This window comes from Muntiacus reevesi, chromosome 3 (assembly GCF_963930625.1).
Source record: "Muntiacus reevesi chromosome 3, mMunRee1.1, whole genome shotgun sequence".
Lineage (NCBI taxonomy): Eukaryota > Metazoa > Chordata > Mammalia > Artiodactyla > Cervidae > Muntiacus > Muntiacus reevesi.
In genome coordinates, this window is record NC_089251.1 from 121,812,860 (window position 1) to 121,835,643 (window position 22,784).

At 43.1% G+C, this 22,784-nt stretch overlaps 2 protein-coding genes across 12 annotated transcripts in view; one reads left to right on the forward strand and one right to left on the reverse strand.

Annotated features, from left to right (window-relative positions):
- The window catches only part of COL4A3 (collagen type IV alpha 3 chain), a 168,371-nt gene extending 164,286 nt beyond the window's left edge, over positions 1 to 4,085 (reverse strand). For both annotated transcript variants that reach the window (XM_065930431.1, XM_065930430.1), the window contains exon 1: positions 3,848 to 4,085. In XM_065930431.1, the coding sequence (XP_065786503.1) occupies positions 3,848 to 3,934 (87 nt within the window). In that variant the 5' untranslated portion in view covers positions 3,935 to 4,085. The remainder of the gene's footprint in view (positions 1 to 3,847) is intronic.
- A 90-nt stretch (positions 4,086 to 4,175) lies between these two features.
- Positions 4,176 to 22,784, forward strand: part of COL4A4 (collagen type IV alpha 4 chain) — a 167,783-nt gene continuing 149,174 nt past the window's right edge. For 3 of the 10 annotated variants that reach the window (XM_065930424.1, XM_065930425.1, XM_065930428.1), the window contains exons 1-2: positions 4,177 to 4,314; positions 21,122 to 21,290. In XM_065930424.1, the coding sequence (XP_065786496.1) occupies positions 21,235 to 21,290 (56 nt within the window). In that variant the 5' untranslated portion in view covers positions 4,177 to 4,314; positions 21,122 to 21,234. Of the gene's footprint in view, positions 4,315 to 4,338; positions 4,655 to 5,680; positions 5,699 to 16,101; positions 16,154 to 21,121; positions 21,291 to 22,784 lie in introns of those variants that run through there. The other 7 variants (XM_065930429.1, XM_065930426.1, XM_065930423.1 and 4 more) reach the window with 5 other exon arrangements.

The following is a 22,784-nucleotide window of genomic DNA, read 5'->3' on the forward strand; positions in this document are numbered from 1 at the left end:
ACAAGATGCGAAACACAAAATCAGTGAAATCAAGGAAAACATGGATAAGTCTGAAATTATAGTGAAAAGAAAAATTATATGTTAAGGCACCAATAACTAAATGAAAAGGTAAGCCAAAACCTGGAATGAAATATTTTCTGCATATTTAAATAGAAGAATTAATTCAGTATCCAAATATAAACAACTTCTAATTAATTAGCAACAAAAAGGCAAAGGTCACAAAAGATAAATAGGCAAAGACCTATTTATGCAATTCACTCAGAGAGAATTATAGACTGTCAATCAAAAAATGCTAAGGTTCCTAAACTCACTAGTCAAAACAAGATCTGATTTCATATCCATTAACATCTCAGTACACCAAGTTTTGCTGAGGATATAGGAAAACAGGTACTGTGGCCTGTTGTTGGAGTCGATTTGACAATCCCTAACACAATTTAAAATATGTTTTCTCTGATAACCCTCTTTGAGTTCCCCCTAGCAATTCAACACCTGGTTGTCACAGTGGTACATATACAAAGCTGTACATTTCAATTCTGTAAGAGGAGAGCAAAGAAACAAACTTACTGTTTGGGCAGATGGAAAAATAAATTGTACTTTATTTATGTAACTGAGTACTATAAGGCAGCTATTACATATGCAGCAGCTATTACATTTATATGTACGTAAACAAATCACATCTCTATGTATCAACATGGATAAAATCCAGAAATATCCTGCTGACTGACACAAGCAAGCTCCAATAGGTATGTATCATGTGAAATCATTTACTACACTTGAAGGACCATACAACAATAGCATTTATTTTTTATGGTGACTGACACACACATGCATCCATGGTACATAAATATAAAACCATGCATGGAAGAGGAGGCAAAAAATGAATGTAGGACTTTTTGTATTTACTTATTCTTTTCCTGAAAGGAGAGATGTGAGAACAAACAGGTCCAAACTTAATACTTGCTTAATCTCAGAGACAGATAAACTGGAGTCTGTTACATGACTTTTTGTCTGTTTGAAATGTTTCTTAATTCAACTTAATTTTTTGTTTTTAGATTTAAAAGCCAAATCAGTTGAGAAGCACCCTCCCTAAACACAGCTGTTATTCGGTTCCTGATACTTGCTGGCCATATTCCTGCCCTGTCTGGAATTTTAAGGCAAAGAGAGGAAGGCTAAACTATATCTCAAACCATGAATCTCACCTTCCCCAGATAATCAGAGAAGGCGCTTTCTCTGCACTTCTCCCAGATCTGCCGCCGGTGGCAGTGGCAGAGTGCCTCCCAATTTCCAGCTGGGCCTGGGAACAGCTATAAAAACTGGGCATGTACTGAACAGTCAGGCCCGGAACTGGATGCCTTCAGCAATGCAGCAGCAGGATTTTACTCAGGGTTCTTCAGAACAAATTGTGTGGGTGGACAGTTCCACCCCGCCTGAACTCGGAATAGAGGGTGAACAGCACTATTTCTTTGTTTTGAGAAATACTAAAATGAAATCACAGGAATTTAGAGCAAAATATGTCTGTAACTATGTAGCACAAAGATGATAAATAGGATGGCCCAATGACTACATCTGGCTCTCACTTCTGTAAAGTTTTAATTTCTTTGCTAATATTTAGAATTTAAGAGATTCCTAATGGAAACTAGATTTCCAGCTTCTTTTCTGAAAAAGGTGGATTCTGGTATTACTAAATCTGAATCTAGAATGCCAACACCTAGTTGGCCCTGAAGAGTGCCCCCACTCCCCACAAAGCCTCACTCAGTTAAACCTCACCTCAAGAAGGGTTTCAACTCCCTCATGTTACAGATGAAAAGAGTGAGGCTCAGAGAGGTCAACAGTCTCACCCAACATCAGAATTACCCTTAGAAGGGAGCCGTGCTGGCATCGGGCAGACCAGTTATCAGTTAATTTGCTGTGATTTCTTTTTTGCTATGTGATGAGAGCACATTTCATGCTTTCTAATGACACTGTGTAACTCAGCAAAGTTTTAACAGAGGCTTACTTCAAACGATGATAAAAATAATACGAATGGATTCATTGTAACATCAGCAGGTAGCCTCCAAGATTTGGCCAAAAGTAAGACAGAAAATTTCTTATGTAAAAAACAATAAGGAATAAGACAGTATAATTGAGAATTGGTATAAGTAGAGGCGGTATGATCACAGAGCATCCTTTTTTTCAGGCTGATTTTTACTCGTTGGTAATATTTTCCCTCTTTCTCCACCTGTCGCTAATCTCCCCTCTTCTTTGGACTCTAGAAGAATGTGCAAACCCAGCCCTTCTCACACACACATACAGATACTTCAGCTATTTTTTTTTCACTTGTATTTGTTTCTGGATTAATGCTGGCAGACATTCTATACTGACTTAGATTGAGTTCTAGCCATCATGTTCAGAAGTACTGAGCTACCTGGGTTGGTCATCCTTAGTCTAGGTAAAGCACATTTTTATTAGGACCAACTTCATGAAGAGATTACATGGATTATAAAATCCTTTAGAGTATAAAACACTAAAGAGCCTAAATGTTCATTGATAGGGAAATGGCTCAGTTAAATTTGGCATATTCATATTGTGGAAAACTGCAATAATGCAAAAAGAAAAAGAGGTAGATCTGCCTTAAGTAGTATAAGGTATATGGTATCAATTATGCTAAACATACATACAAAACACATATTGTTTGTGGGTCTATACATGCATATACGTATGCACAGAAAAATATCTGAAAAGAAACCCAAGTGGCGAGAGTGGATACCCTTCTTTAGACAGGGGTGGGGGAAGGTATGGAGGTGATAAAGAGGGTTTTAGCTTCACCTGCAATGTCATAAATTTTAACTGAAAAGGAAAATACTTGGATTACTTGTGACTGTAGGTTGGAAGAATCTTTTCATGTAACACATACTTATGTGATGATTAATTTCCAATCACAATCTTAACCATGAGATTTGTAAAAAAAAAAAAAAATCTGATCATCCTGGGAAATGAAATTTATACTGCATTGTCATCCCAAATTAAGTTCTTAAAACTTACAAAAATAGAAGTCACAGAAAGCATCTGAAAAGTTAAATTGCACTTCCACCAGTTAACATCCAGTAAGCCTACTTCAGGAGTCTTAACAGTTTAGAGGACAAAAAAATGTATCTTCTCAGATAACAAGAAATATGGAGGGTGATTTAAATGAATCCAGGATCTCTCACATTTCGAACAGAAGTCACGGAGACAGATTGCTTGATTTATCCTAACATGACTTTTGTAAGGTGCTACTAACTTTTCAGTGATGCATTTGCTTTTCTCAACAAAACTGATGGAACCCCGGAGGTCAAGTATTGACAAGGAGGAACAGGAGGGGTCAGAGTTCGGTGTGAGATGACATCTAGGAAGTGGCAGGGCTGGGACTCCAGCCCTCTGTCCTCTCTGCCAGGCCATGCTGCCTGCTCTGATTCACCAGGGTGACCTCGCATGTCTCTACATCCGGTGCTCTCAAGCGCTCATCCCTGGCGATTATCTATCCACCCACATCTCTCTATATACATCTGCCTGCATTTCTATCCATCTATCCATCCATCTACCTACCTGGCTCCCTCTCTCCCTCCCTCTGGAGGGCTAGCTCCCACCCCTGATCCCTAGGGAACCAGAAACAAGCCTCCCCCCTCGCCTCTTCCTCCAACCCCGCGCATTCCACCTGTCCCGGGGCATCCTCGCTTGCTCCAACCAGGAGTCTGCCTAGAGCCCACTGTCACCGCACCTACCAGCAGAGGTTCAAGGCCAGCGCTTCCCGCGGACGGGGCAGGCTGCCAGGGGAAGCGGGGTGGGGGTCGCGCCGTCCCCCTCCCCCGCCCCCCGCCCGGGTACTCACCTTGCCTTCCGTGGGAGCCGCCACCAGAAGCAAAAGCAGGAGCGGCGGCAGCAGCGCCGGCGGCCTCGGCGCGGTCCTCGGGCGCATGGTGGGCGACCGCTCAGAGCCCCGGCGTGGTCCAGGGACCCGCAGGCTCTCGGGCCCCCGCGTCCCCTGCGCGGCGCGCGTTGGGAGCCCGGCGGTGAAGCTCGCCCGGCCAGCCCGCTCGGGGCGGGTTTTGTAGGGCTCAGCCTCCCCACCGAGGCTTCCAGGGAGGGAAGAAGTAGCTCAGGTCCCGCCCTCGTCCCCCCCGCCCGCTCCCCTCCAACTCTCCAGGCGACGTCCCTCAGCCCCGGGCAGCGCGCGCGGGAGGCGAGGAAAGGCTGCGCGCCTGCGGGGCAGGTGGCCGCGGGGCCAGGGCAAGGGGTGCAGGAGGTGATGCGCCCGAGGTTCAGGAGTCGCGGCGCGGCAAAGTGGTGCGAGTCGGGGTAAGAGGTGGCGAGTCGGAGGTGGGGACCTGGGGGGTGTGCGAAGGGGAGGTGACCGAGCAGGGTGGAGGGAGTGGCCAGCGGCCCTGCCTCAGATTAAGCGGGAGGCGCGCCGGGGTGGGCACTCGGGTGGCCCCGCTGGCTCCGGGCTCCCCGGCGGTGCCGTCTAGCCACTTTCCCCTTCTCAACCCGCCTCCATCCGGCCGCCGCCGGACGCAGCGGCGGTGAGAGCGCGGTGAACCGGTGGCCCAGTGGCGCGTGGAATTGGGCGCGGCGGGAGGTGCGCGCCGCGCGGGCGGGCGCCGCGGCAGCTCCCCGGGGCGGCGGGTGTCCCCACGAGGTAAGGCGACCATGACCGGGTCTGGACGATCCGGGGCCCAGGGCCCGGGCCACCGGCTGGGGGCGCGGGCGGCGGAGGAAGCGGGCGCGGCATCCCGGGGTGGGGCGCACCGGCGGGCGGGCGGGGCTGGGGAGTTGGGCCTGAGGGTCACGGGAGGAGAGCTTGTCTGGCTCCAGTCTTGTCTGCCTGGGCTTGAACTGGGTGCTGTTGTGTTTTGATTAATTTGGAGGCTCAAGTTACCAGCCTGGCGGTCTGGGCACTCCGAAATGCCAAGAGCAGGAGGCAGCTGAGGGGAAAGGGAAAGCTCATCCAGCCGATTCTCCGCCGCGTTGAACTGGCTTTTCACGTTAAATCTTATCTGCGGAAGTGCACGGGAGGCCGCGCGCCAGCTTTGTCGGGGTGCCTCCGGCCTGAGAGGCGCTTCTTCTTCTCCGAGGTGGCCTTGGAGGCGGACGTGCTCGGCACCGTCCGCAGAGCAGGGCTCGAGCCGTTTTCTCGTGCCACTGACCACATGGGCTCTGGCGAAGCATTCAGATCCTTCGTACAGTATTACCATTCTCAGAATCCGTTTTACTGGAACAAATCATCAAAGTAGTAAAGTCATGATCTAGTAACATACATGCATCGTGATTATTGCACGGAATACTTCGATCTAACAGCAGATCTGTTAAACAACCGTAATCTCAAAGTCGTGATGACTGCAAAACTGAAACGTGACTTAGAGATACCAATGGGTACAGTCTCAAGAACCGCCGATACTGTTGTGGTTTGTTAGCTGTGTTCATAGCTGAAGAAAACGCTGGTCTTCCAGGAAAGTTTAGTGAAAAGACAGATGTAGTATTGATTCCCACCCACGGTTCACAGACCACCTGAATTCCATCTCCAGGTTAAGAACCCTTACTCTGGATCAGGGTTGCTGATGTCTGCAGTAGCTGGTCATCAGATAGCACGTGTGAAATGTGTGGTTTCGTGGCTGATGGTGGAGAACCACTTGTTTGCAATTAGAATGGGGTCACGGTATATTAGACCTCTGCACCTCTGTAGGTAAGGTGAAACCCTGACATGTCAACTCTGGCTGTATATTAGTATCTCTTATGGAGCCTCTAAAAATCCTAGAACACCCCAAGCCAGTTACACCAGACTCCCCAGCAATGGGAGTCTGTATACTCAAGTGCCTGCGTGCTAAGTTGCTTCAGCTGTGTCTGACTCTTTGTGACCCTATGGCCTGCCAGTCTCCTCTGAGAATGGGATTCTCCAGGCAAGAATACTGGAGTGGGCTGCCATGCCTTCCTCCAGGGGATCTCTCCGATCAGGGATAGAGCAAACCTAAGTGTCTTTGGTCTTCTGCATTGGCAGGTGGGTTCTTTACCACTAGCACCACCTGGGAAGTCCCCAGGTGTTGAAGTATCTTTATTTAAGCTCTCTGGAGTTTCTCACAATGTTGCTATAGCTGCTCCACATTGATAAGGAGAGTGCTTATGAAACTTTCTCCTGCCGTCCTTGTTAGATGAGATATCAGGTGCTCTGTTGATAAAATAAGGGTCCAAGATTTCTGAGAGGCCTGTGCCAGTCTTGCATGAACTGACATTACTTCCTGGAAAAAAACAACAACCCTCAATGCTGGAGTTAAATGCCCCTTCTTTATACTGAAGTGCAGAAGCTTTCTTAATTTGGATTTCAATTGCCTTTTCCTAAAAAGATGTCATTTTGACTGAAGTCCAGAGTTGGCTTTATTGACTTTAGAAGGGGTGGCAACAGTCAACTGCAAGTCACTTCTAATGCTACAAAGGAGCAGGAAAGAAACTTGTGATGTCAACAGGGTTAAGAGGCAGGAGACGTTAAGTGTGGTCTCTGCAGTAGAGTTTAGATTTTGCATCTTTTCCACACTTACTAGTCTGGCTTAGGGTCTTTTCTTCTAGAAATCGGCATCATCAGTGTGCCCACCTTAAAAAATTGTGGGAATCTAATTCAGCAGTCAGCGTCAGCCCTTCCAATGAACATTCAGAGTATGCTCACTAGATGGTGTTAATTAACCAGAATTTTTGATTTTTTAAAAAATGGTCTCAGAGTCGAGAGTTTCCCAGCTGGCTCTTGAAATGTATAAAACAAAAGGAAAGTGAGGGCAGTCCTTTTTGTAAGTACAAAGGACACAGAAATCTCTGCTTTTGACTTGGTGCCAGATGAGAGTTTTGAACAAAGTGAAATGGTAATGACCTTTGACAAGGCCTGTATTATTGTTTTTGCCCCCTTTTCATGGTCACAATATCAGGTCTGTTTTCTGCACAGTGCTTAAATGTGTAGTGCTTGCTTCCCTATTTTTGGAGTTCAGCTCCAGTAGGACAGTGGCCTTTTTGGTGTTCTTTAATGTTATTGAATGAATGAAGTTAGTTAGTGCATGAATGAAGTTGTTTACTATTTGCTGAATGAATGAAACTGGATGACTTGACAAATTCACTCAGGATTCACACCCAGGTCTGATTTCTTCCAAAGTTTATGATCTTTCTATATCCTTCTCTGGATAGGAGTGTGCCTAGGCTTTTGATGTGATGTGTTTTGCCAGACTGCCAGTAGCTCCTTCTTCAATCCTTTTGAAAGATTAAATTTAATATTAATTACATTTTAAATTAATTATTTTTAAACTTTACCTTAGCACTTAGTCATCTCTCTTCTTTCAAGAGCTTTCTGTTTTTAACACTCAAAAATAATTAGACATAGGTTCTTTCACAGTCTCAGTTCAGTTCAGTCACTCAGTTGTGTTCAACTCTGCGACCCCGTGGTCTGCAGCATGCCAGGCTTCCCTGTCCGTCACCAACTCCTGGCGCTTACTCAAACTCATGTCCATAAAGTTGGTGATATCATTCAACCATCTCATTCTCTGTCATCCCCTTCTCCTGCCTTCAATCTTTCCCAGCATCAGGGTCTTTTCCAGTGAGTCAGTTCTTCGCATCAGGTGGCCAAAGGATTGGGGTTTCAACTTCCGCATTAGTCCTTCCAATGAATATGCAGGACTGATTTCCTTTAGGATTGACTGGTTGGATCTCCTTGCAGTTCAAGGGACTCTCAAGAGTCTTCTCCAACACCACAGTTCAAAGCATTAATTCTTCGGTGCTCAGCTTTCTTTATAGTCCAACTCTCATATCCATACCTGACTGCTGGAAAAACCATAGCTTTGACTAGACAGACCTTTGCTGGCAAAGTAATATCTCTGTTTTTTAATATGCTGTCTAGGTTGGTCATAACTTTTCTTCCAAGGAGCAAGTGTCTTTTAATTTCATGGCTGCAGTCACCATCTGCAGTCATTTTGGAGCCCAAGAAAATAAAGTCTGTCACTGTTTCCATTGTTTCCCCATCTACTTGCCATGAAATGATGGGACCGGATGCCATGATCTTAGTTTTCTGAATGTTGAGTTTTAAGGCAACTTTTTCACTCTCCTCTTTCACTTTCATCAAGAGGCTCTTCACAGTCTCAGAGTTATTTTCAATTAAGGTCATGGCCCTTCCCAGGGCCTGCCTTATCATCTGTGAACTATGGTAGCCTTCTAGCTAGTTCTCTGCAATGTTTGTCCTCTGAAATCCACCTGATATGTTACTGTCTGAATAAAAGCTCACATTGTATCAGAAAGAACCAGTTACCTTGGGGGCATCTGCAAATAACCCCCAAACTTCAGAGATTTCCAATAATAAAACTCTTCTTCTCCATTTATACATATTCTACATATTCTGGGGAAGGAAATGGCAACCCACTCCAGTGTTCTTGCCTGGAGAATTCCATGGACAGAGGAACCTGGCAGACCATAGTCCATGGGGTTGCAAAGAGTTGGACATGACTGAGCGACTCACACACACACACACATTTTCATCACAGGGTATAGGGAGGTGGGAAAGGGGTTGAGGGGAATTCTGCTTATCAAAACCACTGAGGAACCGCCTGGAAATTCCCACTCAACCTGTTCTCTGATCTCCTCTGAAGGGGAAGAGCATTCAGTGAATCAAAAACTGCTCTGAAATCTGCCAACTACTGTGACACTTGCTACATCTATTTCACATCTCATTAACCAAAGTGGTCACACTTCATTTTGAAAGTGATGAGGCAATGATCTCCCACATGCCTGAAAAAGCACTAGTAAAAGGTTTGGTGAATGTTAGTTACACTCCTCACATGCATCGTGTAACTTGCTTATATTAAAGCTTCCAGAAGTTTCTCTTTCTCTTTACAGATTACTTCACCCTTCTTTGGATAGAATCAGTTCAGTTTAGACGCTCAGTCGTGTCCGACTCTTTGCGACCCCATGAATCACAGCACGCCAGGCCTCCCTGTCCATCCCCAACTCCTGGAGTTTACTCAAACTCATGTCCATTGAGTCGGTGATGCCAAAGCCATCTCATCCTCTGTCGTCCCCTTCTCCTCCTGCCCCCAATCCCTCCCAGCATCAGGGTCTTTTCCAATGAGTCAGCTCTTCGAATCAGGTGGCCAAAGTATTGGAGTTTCAGTTTCAACATCAGTCCTTCCAATGAACACCCAGGACTGATCTTCTTTATGATGGACTGGTTGGATCTCCTTGCTGTCCAAGGGACTCTCAAGAGTCTTCCCCAACACCACAGTTCAAAAGCATCAATTCTTCAGTGCTCAGCTTTCTTTATGGTCCAACTCTCACATCCATATATGACTACAGGAAAAACTATAGCTTTGACTAGATGGACCTCTGTCAGCAAAGTAATGTCTCTGCTTTTAAATACACTGTCTAGGTCGGTCATGACTTTCCTTCCAAGGAGTAAGTGTCTTTTAATTTCATGGCTGCAGTCACCATCTGCAGTGATTTTGGAGCCCCCAAAATAAAGTCTGACACTGTTTCCACTGTTTCCCCATGTACTTCCCATGAAGTGATGGGACCAGAAGCCATGATCTTAGTTTTCTGAATGTTGAGCTTTAAGCCAACTTTTTCACTCTCCTCCTTCACTTTTATCAAGAGGCTTTTTAGTTCCTCTTCACTTTCTGCCATAAGGGTGGTGTCGTCTGCATATCTGAGGTTATTGATGTTTCTCCCGGCAATCTTGATTCCAGCTTGTGCTTCTTCCAGCCCAGCATTTCTCATGATGTACTCTGCATATAAGTTAAATAAGCAGGGTGACAACATACAGCCTTGACGTACCCCTTTTCCTATTTGGAACCAGTTTGTTGTTCCATGTCCAGTTCTAATTGGACTTGTCTATGCTTCCTGACTGGCATACAGGTTTCTCAAGAGACAGGTCAGGCAGCCTGGTATTCCCATCTCTTTAAGAATTTTCCACAGTTTATTGTGATCCACACAGTCAAAGCCTTTGGCATAGTCAATAAAGCAGAAATAGATATTTTTCTGGAACTCTCTTGCTTTTTCAATGATCCAGCGGATGTTGGCAATTTGATCTCTGGTTCCTCTGCCTTTTCTAAAACCAGCTTGAACATCTGGAAGTTTACGGTTGGATAGAAAAGAATGGTCCAAAACCAACTTTTGAAAAATCTCGTGTATCACTCATATGTCTCAAGTTCACTGTATACCCTTCTTTATCTTATGCCTTTATACTTGCCATTCTTCCCACTTTCAGGAACCACCCACCCTGCCCCGACCCCCCACCCCAATGTCCGTCTGATGCAACCCTTACATTTTGAGATCTAGGTCAAAGGTCAGAGATCATGGTCTCTGTGAAGACCTTTGTCCAGACCTTTATTATATAACACTGAAACAGAGTCATCCATTTTACTTTTTTGTACTATGAGACCTTTGCGAGCATGTACAAAGATTCATTTTATTTTTAATATAGAAACAATTTTGTTTAAAAATAAATTTATTGAGGTATAATTTCCATACCAAAATCTGTACCTATTTAAAACACACAATTCAAGGAGTTTCACAAATGCATGCACTCTGTGAAATCAATAGGATGAACCTGGATACAGAGCTCTTCAGTCACTCCCCAAAGTTTCCTCCTGTCCTCTTTTAGTCCATCCATCTCTCCCTGTCCATTTGCAGGCAACCACAGATCTGCTTTCTGACTCTGTGGGTTGGTTGGCATTTTCTAGGATTTTATATAAATAGAGTCATACAGTATGTACCGTTTGGTGTCTGGGTTCTTTGACTCAACAGAACAATACTGAGATGGATCCATGTTCTGTGTATCAGCAGTTTGTTCTGCTCCGTAGCTGAGTAAAATTCCATTGTATGGACATCACTTTTTTAAAGATCCCTTTACCTGTTGGATTTTTAAATTGTTTCCAGTTTGGGAAATATGGCTACTATGGCTATTTTTGTACTAGGCTTTGTGTGAACATGTGTTTCCGTTTCTCTTGAATAAATACCTAGGAGTGAAATGGCTGGACCATAGAGTAGGTGTATGTTTAATTATAAAAGAGTTTTCCAGAGTAACTGGACCTTCATTCTCGTCAGCAGTGTATGAGAGTTCTGGTTCCCCCATATAATTTTGGCACCTACTTTCGGTATTGCCAGCTTTTGAAATGTTAGCAATTCAAATGGTCACACAGTGGCAGTTATCGTGCTTTTGTTTTCTCAAGTAACTAAAGATGTTGAACATCTTTTCAGGTACTTATTAACTGTTCAGAGAACTTTTGCAAAGCGTCCACACAGATCTTTCCCCTTTAAAAAAACTGGTTGTTGCTCTTACTGTTGAGTTGCAATAGCTATTTATATATTCTGGATACAAGACCCTTGGCAGATGTATTTATTTTGAATATTTTTGCCCATTCTGTGACTTTTAAGTGTCACTTTCCATCTTGAAGTCCATTTTTAATATAACCAGTCTACTTTCCTTATGCTTATTGTTTGTGTGGTGTATCTTTTTCCACCTTTTCACTCTTTTTCCACCTTTTCACTCTTAACCTATTTGCGTCTTTTTATTTAAAGTATGTATTTTTTAGATAGCATATATTTGAGTTTTTTCTTTTTTCGGTTTTAAATCCACTGTTTTGCCTTTCAATTTTTAGTGCATTTTTGCATAGTCAATATAGTTACTTTTAGGTCTGTCATCTGTTTACTTTTTATCTGTCTAATCTGTTTTTTTTTTCTTTTTTTTGTTGTTGTTGTTTTTCTTTTTTTTTTTTTAATTTTTTTTCTTTTTTATTTTTCAGTGGGTTTTGTCATACATTGATATGAATCAGCCATAGAGTTACACGTATTCCCCATCCCAGTCCCCCATCCCACCTCCCTCTCCACCCGATTCCTCTGGGTCTTCTCAGCCCACCAGGCCCGAGCACTTGACTCATGCATCCCACCTGGGCTGGTGGTCTGTTTCACCACAGATAATATATATGCTGTTCTTTCGAAACATCCCACCCTCACCTTCTCCCACAGAGTTCAAAAGTCTGTTCTGTACTTCTGCGTCTCTTCTTCTGCCCTGCATATAGGGCCATCGTTACCATCTTTCTAAATTCCGTATATATGTGTTAGTATACTGTAATGCTCTTTATCTTTCTGGCTTACTTCACTCTGTATAATGGGCTCCAGTTTCATCCATCTCATTAGAACTGATTCAAATGAATTCTTTTTAACGGCTGAGTAATATTCCATGGTGTATATGTACCACAGCTTCCTTATCCATTCATCTGCTGATGGGCATCTAGGTTGTTTCCATGTCCTGGCTATTATAAACAGTGCTGCGATGAACATTGGGGTGCACGTGTCTCTTTCAGATCTGGTTTCCTCGGTATGTATGCCCAGAAGTGGTATTGCTGGGTCATATGGCTATCTAATCTGTTTTTTATCCCCTTTCTTCTTCCTAGCATTCTTTTGTGTTAATCAAATATTTTGTAATGTTCCATTTAAATTTTTTTTCTACTTCTAGTTATATCTCTCTGCGTTGTTGTTAGTGGTTACTTTAATGATTATAGTATGCATCTTTAGTTTTTACCAATCTACTTAAAAGAAATATTGAATATTTGAGTTCAGTTGACTTCAAATTGAGTTCACTATTTGGTAAATTGAAAACTCAATATTCGGATATTTGAAAGTTAATTGAAAGTTCAATAATTGAAAGTTCAATATTCAGATAGATTGATTTCACTCTTGTATCCACAGTGCCTAGCATGGCATTTGATAGAAACTGGAAAATTGACAGATATTGATATAATAGCTATTTCTTGAGTGACTAATAATCATAGGTGTTTTTATGTTGTATTAAAGGTATATAGAAATGATTAAAAATTTGTTTTGGTTAATGTCAGGCTAATTAGTAGAAAAATCATTTTTAAAAGTTATTATATATTTAGTATACTTGCATTTGCAAACCCTGTAATTTTCACATGTAGTCAAGATTCTATGTATTATTTTATTTTGTCCCTGTATCTCAGTTGTTAAAGAATCTGCCTGTGATGCAGGAGACCCTGGTTCAATTCCTGGGTCAGGGAGATCCACTGGAGAAAGGATAGGCTACCCACTCCAGTATTCTGACCTGGAGAATTCCATGGACTGTATAGTCCATGGGGTCACAAAGAGTTGGACATGACTGAGCAATTTTAAAGAAAACAAATGTTTAAATTTTTAATTGTAAAAATTTAAAATAGATCTCTTCTTACCATTAATTTTTGAATTAAAAAAAACCACATTTTCAAATTTTAGGAGAGAAAGAATCACTTTAATAATGGAATTTCTTATGATTTTGTGAAACTTCCAAACATTGGTTGTCTTGACCACTCTGCCTACGTGATATCACATCCAATACATAACACGTTCTCTTGACTTTGCTCAGTTATTTTCCAATGTGTAAAGCTGACACCGAAACACTGAGTGTTTGGTCTGTAGCAGAATAGGAAATGGCACAGCTCTGAAGTCCAGGTGTGAGGGATGGAATCTTTTATAAGGTTCCAGAGTGGCAGAAGCATTTCTAGAGGAGTCTAGTTCCAGGTCTTGTCCCCTAGGGAAGCACCTGCTAAGGGGACCCAGTCTCTAGAACCAGCTCCTGCCTGAAGGAAGGCAGACAGAGGTGGGCAGAAGGCAGGATGCAGACACAAGGAAAAGTTGAGATGGTTAAGCTCTCCTTAGAAGAGCTATGACCAACATAGACAGTATATTAAAAATCAGAGACATCACTTTGCCAACAAAGGTCCTTCTAGTCAAAGCTATGGTTTTTCCAGTAGTCATGTGTGGATATGAGGGTTGGACCATAAAGAAAGCTGATCGCCAAATAATTGGTGCTTTTGAACTGTGGTGTTGGAGAAGACTCTTGAGAGTCCCTCAGACAACAAGAAGATCCAACAAGTCAATCCTGAAGGAAATCAGTCCTGAATATTCATTGGAAGGACTGATGCTGAAGCTGAAGCTCCAATCCTTTGGCCACCTGATGCGAAGAAAAGACCCTGACGCTTGTAAAGATTGAAGGCGGGAGGAGAAGGGGAAGACAGAGGGTGAGATGGTTGGATGACATCACTGACTTAGTGGAGTGAGCATGAGTTTGAGTAAGCTCCGGGAGTTGGCGATGGACAGGAAAACCTGGTGCGCTGCAGTCCATGGGGTCGCAAAGAGTCAGACACGACTGAGCGACTGAACTGAACTTAACTGAGGCTGTCCTTAGAAAAGGCCCATGTGTGCGTTTGGTTACTCAGTCATGTCCAACCAGGCTTCTGTGTCCACGAAATTCTCCAGGCAAGAATACTGGAGTGGGTTGCCATTTCCTCCTCCCACGGGATCTTCCCAATCCAGGGATTGAACCTGTGACCCCGCATTTGCAGGTGGATCCTTTACCACTGAGGTACCTGGGAGCCTTCCCTCCCAAGACAAAGCTTTCCTCCTATCTTGAAACCAACTGCGTGCTTGTCTCAATATTTCTGTTTAACCTTAAAAGTTCATTTGGAAACTTCTGTGAAATCTCTCTCTCCCCCCTCTCTCTTTTTTTTTTTTGTTTGCTTACATAGCTGCCTGAAATGCTTTAACTTTCCTATAGTCTAGTTAGAAATAGCGCCTTGAAGATAGCCAACTGTCCTGTAGAAGTTTCTAGAGGTGAAATTCCAAACATGAAGACCTTCACAGGAGAACTCTCGTTTTCTAGGATTCACAGGAAACTGAATGTCTGTGTATCAGAGTGCATCACTGCGTTTACGAGTGAATCTCCCTGCTACTATTATATTGAAGGCTAAAGTTGTTCTTTCCAGAGATGCATTTCCTGAAATGTGCCCTTGAATTTTCATGAACTTTGAAACTGTGTCATGTAGTGGTTAATAAGGAAAACTTTAGCATTTGAACCCTGGAAATGTCTCTTACTAACTGTGGTGTTGGTTTAGTCACTAAGTTGTGTGTGACTCTTGCAACCGCATGGACTATAGCCCGCCAGGCTCCTCTGTCCATGGGATTCTCCAGGCAAGAATACTGGAGTGGGTTGCCATTTGCTTTGCCAGGGGATCTTCCCGACCCAGGAATCAAACCTGGGTCTCCTGCATTGCAGGCAGACTCTTCACCGACTGAGCTATGAGGGAAGCCAATTACTAACTGTAGTTACTTGTAAAAGGACATTGTTGTTTACCTTTTAGGGTTGTTGTGAAGATTGAAGATCGGTGTTAAACCTTTAGCACAGGATGTAGCATATAAGGAGCCTACTGACCATGCTGCTTGTTACAATTTCTTATGATGGGGAAGATGTTGACAATGATGGGGAAGAGGAGGAGGAGGAAGGGCGTGGGGTTGGAACAGCAGCCACAGCAGTTGTGGTAGCAGCAGAAGGCTCAGTCATTGACAAAAACAAATGCTGACCTTTTCACAAGTGTCCTCTCAGTGTCCGCTTACGTTAACTCCGATTCTGACCAGACTTGCCTTCCTCTATACCTGCTTCTGCACTCACTGAGGAGTCCTCCCTCTCAGTGACTTCTCCCGATGTTTACAAGGTCCTTTAAGAGAGACTGTCAGTGCTTAATTCTCCTCATTTCTCCGGATCTTCCTTCATTCCCAGATTAAGTATTGCCTCCCTCCTGAGGTCTGCCAGGCCTGCCCCAGTTCCCAGTTTTCTAACCCTGCTCTCATTTATTGGGAGCTCATTTTGCCTGCATGACAAATGAGGAAGGATGGAATTAGACATATATTGAGTGTTACCACATGCCAGGGAATTTCCCTCGTGGCTCAGTGGTAAAGAATTTGCCTGCCAATGCAGGAGACACAGGAGAAGGAAATGGCAACCCACTCCAGTATTCTTGCCTGGGAAATCCCACGGACAGAGAAGCCTAGTGGTCTACAGTCCATGGGGTCCCCAAAAAGTCAGACACGACTTAGCAGACTAAACAATAACAGGGACTGTACTAGTCATGGATTTTGACTCGTGCAGTTCTTTCCAGCATTAATTTTACATACTGAGAAATGCAGAGCTCAGAGTGGTACAGATTTGCTCAGGGTTATACTGGTAAGTGATCAAGATCTGAACACAAGTCTTTCTACTTCTTAGAGTCCTGCTCTTGATCTCCCACATGAGATCACCAGGTCCCAGGAGAAGATAGCCAGACTCTAGGGAGGAGAGAAGACGTCCTCAAAGGTGAATGCCAGTCTTTCAGTACTCTTGGTTGCAGGCGGGCACTTCTCAGTGGGCAGTGGGATTTGCTTACACCAAAGGCAGCGCTCAGAAATCTGAAAGGCCAAGGGAATCCAGAGTTGCTCCATCCCTGCCCTGCAGGGAAAATCACAGACCAAGAGAAACCTGGGGGTGTAGCTTTTTTGGCAAGAGACCTCCAGCATTCTGAGTCAAGTCTTGACTTGGAAGTAAAGGGCACATCCGGTTTTGGAAATCAGTTGTATGTTTGTGGAACAGTGTCACCTCTGTGTGTTTCCCACCTATGACATTCTTATGATTGTTGTCAAATGTTCTGTTGATACTGGGAGGAGACCTCATGGAGAAAAATGGTAATAAAAGCCTGTACTGGCAGAATGGTAGATTAGCTGAGATATGAGCCGTTTGGCCCTGGACTAGCAAACTCAACTCCAGGGTCACCTGAGGGCTATGCAAAGACTCTCAAACAATTCAGTTGAATCTAGAAGGAGGGCAAGGTGGGGGCAGGCTTGACCACAATCCAACAACCTTCTGGTCCTGTTGGAATGTAGAGATATTCTCAAGAATTTACTTAAGTTGTTCTCAAGTTTTTTTCCCCAGTTCCTTCTCAGGGAACATGATGCTCCCACCACATTCCAGTAGTCCGTGGGCCACATGGGTTCGTGACTTGCTTTAAAAACCTTTGTGATGGTTGATGGGATTGACTGTTTTCACTAAAAAGCTCTCATCAACCTGGAGGCTTTGAAAGTCTGCAGCTAGAGGCAACCCAAAGATATGGGATTTTAGAAAGCAGTCAACCTGGATGTTGGGGAAAGGTCAGGTGATCCCGTAACAGGAAAGGTATAAGCCTCAGAGGAGATATCCAGCCCCAGGCATGCCATTCTTTTTCTGGGAGCATTTTTCTAACCACCCTGCCTCTCCCCCGACCCCCCACCCTGGCCCCTTACCCTTGATTATTTCTCTACAAAAGCTTAGCCTTTAGGAATTCTACTTTGGAAAGATAAAAGTATATAGAAATACATGTTCAGACCATCCAAAAAAATTTAACCTTGGAGAGAGAGTCTTCAGATAGCTCAGTATCAGAAAGTCAAAGGAAAGAACATGTAGTCATTGAATTAATATAAAATGATTTCCCTGAAAGGGCAAATATTGTTCGAAAGAGCTCAAAGACTTAATGTTCCTTGGGAAAAGAAAAGACATTGTATCCCTGCTACCTTTTGTGGCTAGAAGATTCCAGTCCTCAGTCTCCTGTTTATCTGGTCCTCCAGTCTTGGCCCTGGCCCCCCCAACCACCACGCCCCCGTGGATGAGAACTCCAGCGAGGCTGTATTTGTATTCAAGATGAGGTTGCAGTGAAAACAAATTCCCCAGGGTACTGAGAATGGCTTGGAGGCTCTCAGATCCTGTTCCCAGGCCTTTGGAAAACATTGGACAGAGACTCTTAAGGAGTCCAAGGGAAACTGGAGTCTAGGCGTTTTCATAAAGATGTGCGGAGGGAAAAAACATCCCAGAATTGGAGAAAGAGAACACCATGATATCTGCTGAATATACATGCTAGAAATTACATGATAGACATATACATGCTAGAAATACATGATAGAAATATACTGTTGGGCAAGAGCCTATTACGGACTGGGTTAGTGAACAAGATGAATGTCAAAGGCTCAGGGCACGTATGCTCAGCTTCCCTGTTGGGGGTGTGTGGCCCCAGATGGCCTCCCGAGGTGTGTCGCACGCAGCCTTGGGACCAGCTGTGGTGAAGGCAGTGCTTTTTATCAGACTCGCTGCCCGGGTTTGCTCAAGAAAAGCGAGTTGACCTCAAGACTACATCAAGAACTGTCGGGGTAGGGGAGGGCTCTCAGGAATGAGCTGGGTTTTCCTCCTTTCTTGAGACTATCTGGCTTTCTTTGTTTTTGCATTTTCTTGGAAACAACTTTGTCTGATTACGCAGTTTATCTGTCTCTTCTAAACTCAGACTTGCACTTGACCTTGACTTGTCGCAGTTTTCTAACACCCAGCTGTACTTGAGGATGTACAGGACGTATCCTTCTTCCCTCATCTCCCTTTCTTCTCTCGGTGTCCTCATTTCAACTCTCCAAGAGGACTGGTTCAGACGATGTTTTTGTACCATCCTCCGGCTCAGAGTTCTGTGTCACTAAGTCAAGCTCTGGGTTGGGTCAGGTGGTTATCCTTAACCTTTCCATGTGCTTAGAAGATGGACTCAGGTGATGGAAACCTGATTATCCTCGCAGTTAAGAGCCAAAGATGGGGCCTGGGGCGGGGGGCTCCGATATAGCCCTCCATAGCACTCAACACTCCCTGCTTGAGAATAACGGTTGGCAGAATAAAGCACACCCTTTGAAAGGTACAGAACTTTTGCAAAAGTTTCCTAGGTAGACAGTCTCCCAAAGCTGTTGTTTGCATATGTTTTAGTGGCATAGCACTCGAATTGTTTATACCTTCTTCTTTTTTTAAAACAAACTTCAATAGAAACACTGCCTTGGCCTCTCCCATGTGATGGCAGCCTTTTATTTATGAGAAATTTTATTTGGTGTCATCAAAAGCATGGTTGAGACAAAAAGTTTTGTGCTCTTAACACAGGTGGTTGCAGCAAAGGAAATATTTGTAGATTGCTGTGGATTGTTGTAGACAGCCTTTGGGGAACTGTAGAGTCCAGTACACACCACTGTTCATGGTGTCCAGCTGACGGCCAGATGGGCCTCTGCTTAGCTGTGACCTTGGAGCTGCGCTCCAGCCAGGAGAGTGGTTCTAAAGTCTCTGCGACTCCTCTGTGGCTTTGTTTTCAGGCTAGACAGATGCGCGAGATGAGCTCGTAGTCATCTGAGGCTTGCTCCAGGTAAAACTGTCAACAAAACTGTTTTACCTTTGGGAGCTCGTTTACTTAGCGACTAGACAACAACCATAATTGTTTATCAAGACATACCTATTTTTTTGGATGAATTATATGCTACTAATAACCATAATAATGTCAACCCAGAAGAAAAACATTTTTTAAGATGCAGAAATTTATGGTCATAAATGAAAATATTGAATTTATATACATATTTTTGTTGCAGGGAAATATAGTGGAGTGATTAATATGATTTTCAAGTATAAAATCATATTGCACTAGGATAGAAATGGGGGGGATATACTTTATCATATCATGTGTGCAGACTGAATGCATGATGTATCTATTTTGGGATTAAAAAGCAAATACCTCTGGTGTTCTTTAATCTTTGACTGTGTTTCCTATTTGTCTGAAATATCAAATACAGTTTGAATGTTTCAAGCCAATTTATGTATTCCTCTTAAAACAGTAATTTGTTTTATTGAGACATGCTTCTAGAAGGTAAAGAGAAAACTACGTCAATGATGGATTTAGGAATGGAAAAGATCTAGATACTCAAAGTGATTCTGTTTCTACTTGGTTTTGAAATTGTCATGGAACATCATTCTGATGCTTACTTGGAATACTAGTCTCTCATAAATATAATATTGATTGAGTTTATCTAGATTTTACCCAGAAATTTAAAAATAAGTTGTAACATTCTACATTCCCGTTTCCTTCTCTGTACTCAATTCTGACAGGTATGGGTCTTTAGAGAAGCCAAAGTTTTGAAGATGAGACATTTCAAATTCTTTGAGCCAAAGAAAGCTTTTCTCAAAGTATATGGGTAGTTGAAGTCAAGATATTTTTTTCTTTTTTAAAATTGAGATAAGTTTCAAAAATAAAGCACAAGATTTTCACTCTTTTAAAGTTTATAATTCAGTGGTTTTTAGTGTACTTATAATATTGTGCAACCATTACCCTATCTAAACCCATAACACTTACATTGCCCTCCAGAAAACCCCATACCTCCCAATCACCCCTCCTCCAACCTTTGATAATTACTAATCTATTAATACTTTCTGTCTCTATGAATATGCCTGTTCTGACATTTCATACACATGGAATGATACAGTACGTGATTTCTTTCACTTGGCATCACATTTTCAAGATTCCTCTATGTTGTAGCACTGGTTGGTACTTCATTCTTTCTTTATGGTCAGATATTCCATTGTGGGATTTCCCTGGTGGCTCAGTGGTAGAGAATCCGCTTGCATGCAGGAGTCATGGGTTCAGTCCCTGGGTTGGGAAGATCCCCTGGAGAAGGAAACAACTGCCCACTCCAGTATCCTTGCCTGGGAATTCCCATGGACAGGGGAGCCTGCTGGGCTACAGTGCATGGGGTCTCAAAAGAGTTGGACATGACTTAGTGACTAAAAACAACAAGAAGTGTTTCACTGTATAGATGTAGCACGTTTTGCTTATTTAGTCATCAATGGAAATGAGTCGTTCCCATTTTTGGCTATTACAAATAATTCTCTGTAAATATTCATGTACAAGTTTATATATGAACACATTTCATCAGTTCAGGACAAAATTAGGAATTAGTTAGGAATGAAATTGCTGTGTCATATGGTAACTCTGTGTTTAACTTTTTGATGACCTGCCAAAATGTTGTACCATTTTACATAAAACATGTTTATGTATCTTTGCTGTTTGTAGGCAAAACATTCATTTCTACACTAGGGGATTCCTTTTTAGTTTCAAAAAATAAAAACACTTGAGTGAATTTTAGCTTGAATTTTTAAGAGAAAAGATTAAATAGAAGAAAATTTCATGTTACAAAATGAAACAATAATTTTTATAAAAGTTTTATGCACGTGTATCTTTTCATTTCTGAAAAATGTATTTCTGAATGAAAGGATTTGGATTTTTATTTCTAAGAATTTAAAATTGATATATATTCAGTTTACTCATCACTAAGGAAAGAGTGTTATGTCAAAACACTGTTGAAGTTCCCCTTTAGAAAATATTTCCATCACTAACTGTGAATAATGAAAGCAATTATTTTCGATGTTGTAATGCATACTGTATTTTAAAAGATATTTTATATTTGCCATATACAGACTTTAAACCCAGGACATAGAACCTCACTTACAGATGAGAGTCTTCTGGAAGAAAAAAGAGTGACAGAGTTTTTGTTGAGTACCAAGACTTGAATATGAAGTAATTTGTGCACATGGCATTGGTAAGGCGTTCTTTCAGCTGCAACAAGCTCTTGGCCACAGATTCCTGGTGAGTGTCCTCAAGTGTGATCACTGACTTTTATTTAGTAATTTCTCCCCAGTGTTGGTTTTATAGGTATAAATTATCTGAGTGTCAAAAAACCAAAGTATTCCGGAAATCTATAAATTTTACCTGCCAACATCCTGTTAAACAGCATATCTATTATTAAGCAGCAATTCTCTCTTCTCTTCTAGAATTGCAGCCACACAATCACCCAGTGGGAGAATGTACAAGGCCACAGATTCTTGCTCTCCTATTCACTGGGTTTGAATAGCAAAAACCTTCTCGTGTCCAGAGCTGCAGTGTCCCTATAACTAGCAGTTATAGCAGTTAGGACAATGCACTGCATGAGTGTGGTAGGCAGAATGATGACCCCCCCCCCCCCCAAAGCTGTCCACGCCCTAGTCCCTTGAACCTCTGAATGTGTTCTGTTATGTGGCAAGGGAGAATTATGGTTATAGATGAAATTAAGATTGCTAATCAGCTCACCGTGCAATAGGGAAGTTATCCTGGATTATCCGAGGGACCCAGTATAATCACAAGGGTCCCCCAGCCCACTCAGCCGCAGTGTCCCCTTTTGGCTTCCCTGGTGGCTTAGGCAGTAAAGAATCCGCCTGCAATGCAGGAGACCCGGGTTCTATTCCTGGGTCGGGAAGATCCCCTGGAGAAGGAAATGGCAACCCACTCTAATACTCTTGCCTGGAGAATCCCATGGACAGAAGAGCCTGGCAGGCTATAGCCTGTGGGGTCGCAAAGAGTCGGGCACAATTGAGGGACTAAAACCCTGGAAGTGAAGGAGGGAAGCAGAAGATTGAGAGTCGAGAAGGAGACGTGATGATGCAAGCTGCGGTCAGAGGGATGTAGCGGGAGAGACTTGACTGGTCACTGCTGGCTTTGAAGGTGGAAGGGACCACAGGCCAAGGAATGCAGGCAGCCCTTGGAATCCAGAAAAAACAAGGAAACTGAGTGTCCCTTGGAGCCTTCAGAAGAGACACAGCCCTGCCAACATCTTAATTTTTTTTTTTTTTTTTTTGGTCACTGAGACCTATTTCAAACTTCTGGCCTCTAGAATGATAAAATAAATTTTTGTTGTTTTATGTCACCAAGTTTTTGGTCATGTGCTACAGCATCAGTAGCAAACTATTAATAGTATGAGATTGTTCAAAGTGACTACAAAATATTGGGAGTTATGACAGGGAAATGGTAAATAGTGAAAAATATGGAAAATTTTGAAGCTAACGAGCATGTATTGATGGGCTATGGAGGAAGAGAGGGTGATGGGAAGGAGGCTTTTTCCATACTGTTTCCCAAATTATCTCCTCAGCCCATTTAGGTTTCTTCCATTCTCCCTCCTTCTGGTCGTTCCCACTTAACAGCATCCAGAATACCTTAATCTTTGCAGTAGTTCCTGGGCAAAGCTGCTCGCTTCCTGCTTTCCTCTGGTTTCTATTCTGAGAGTCATCTCCCTTCGCTTATCCATCCATCCGGGTCTCACCTCCCAGT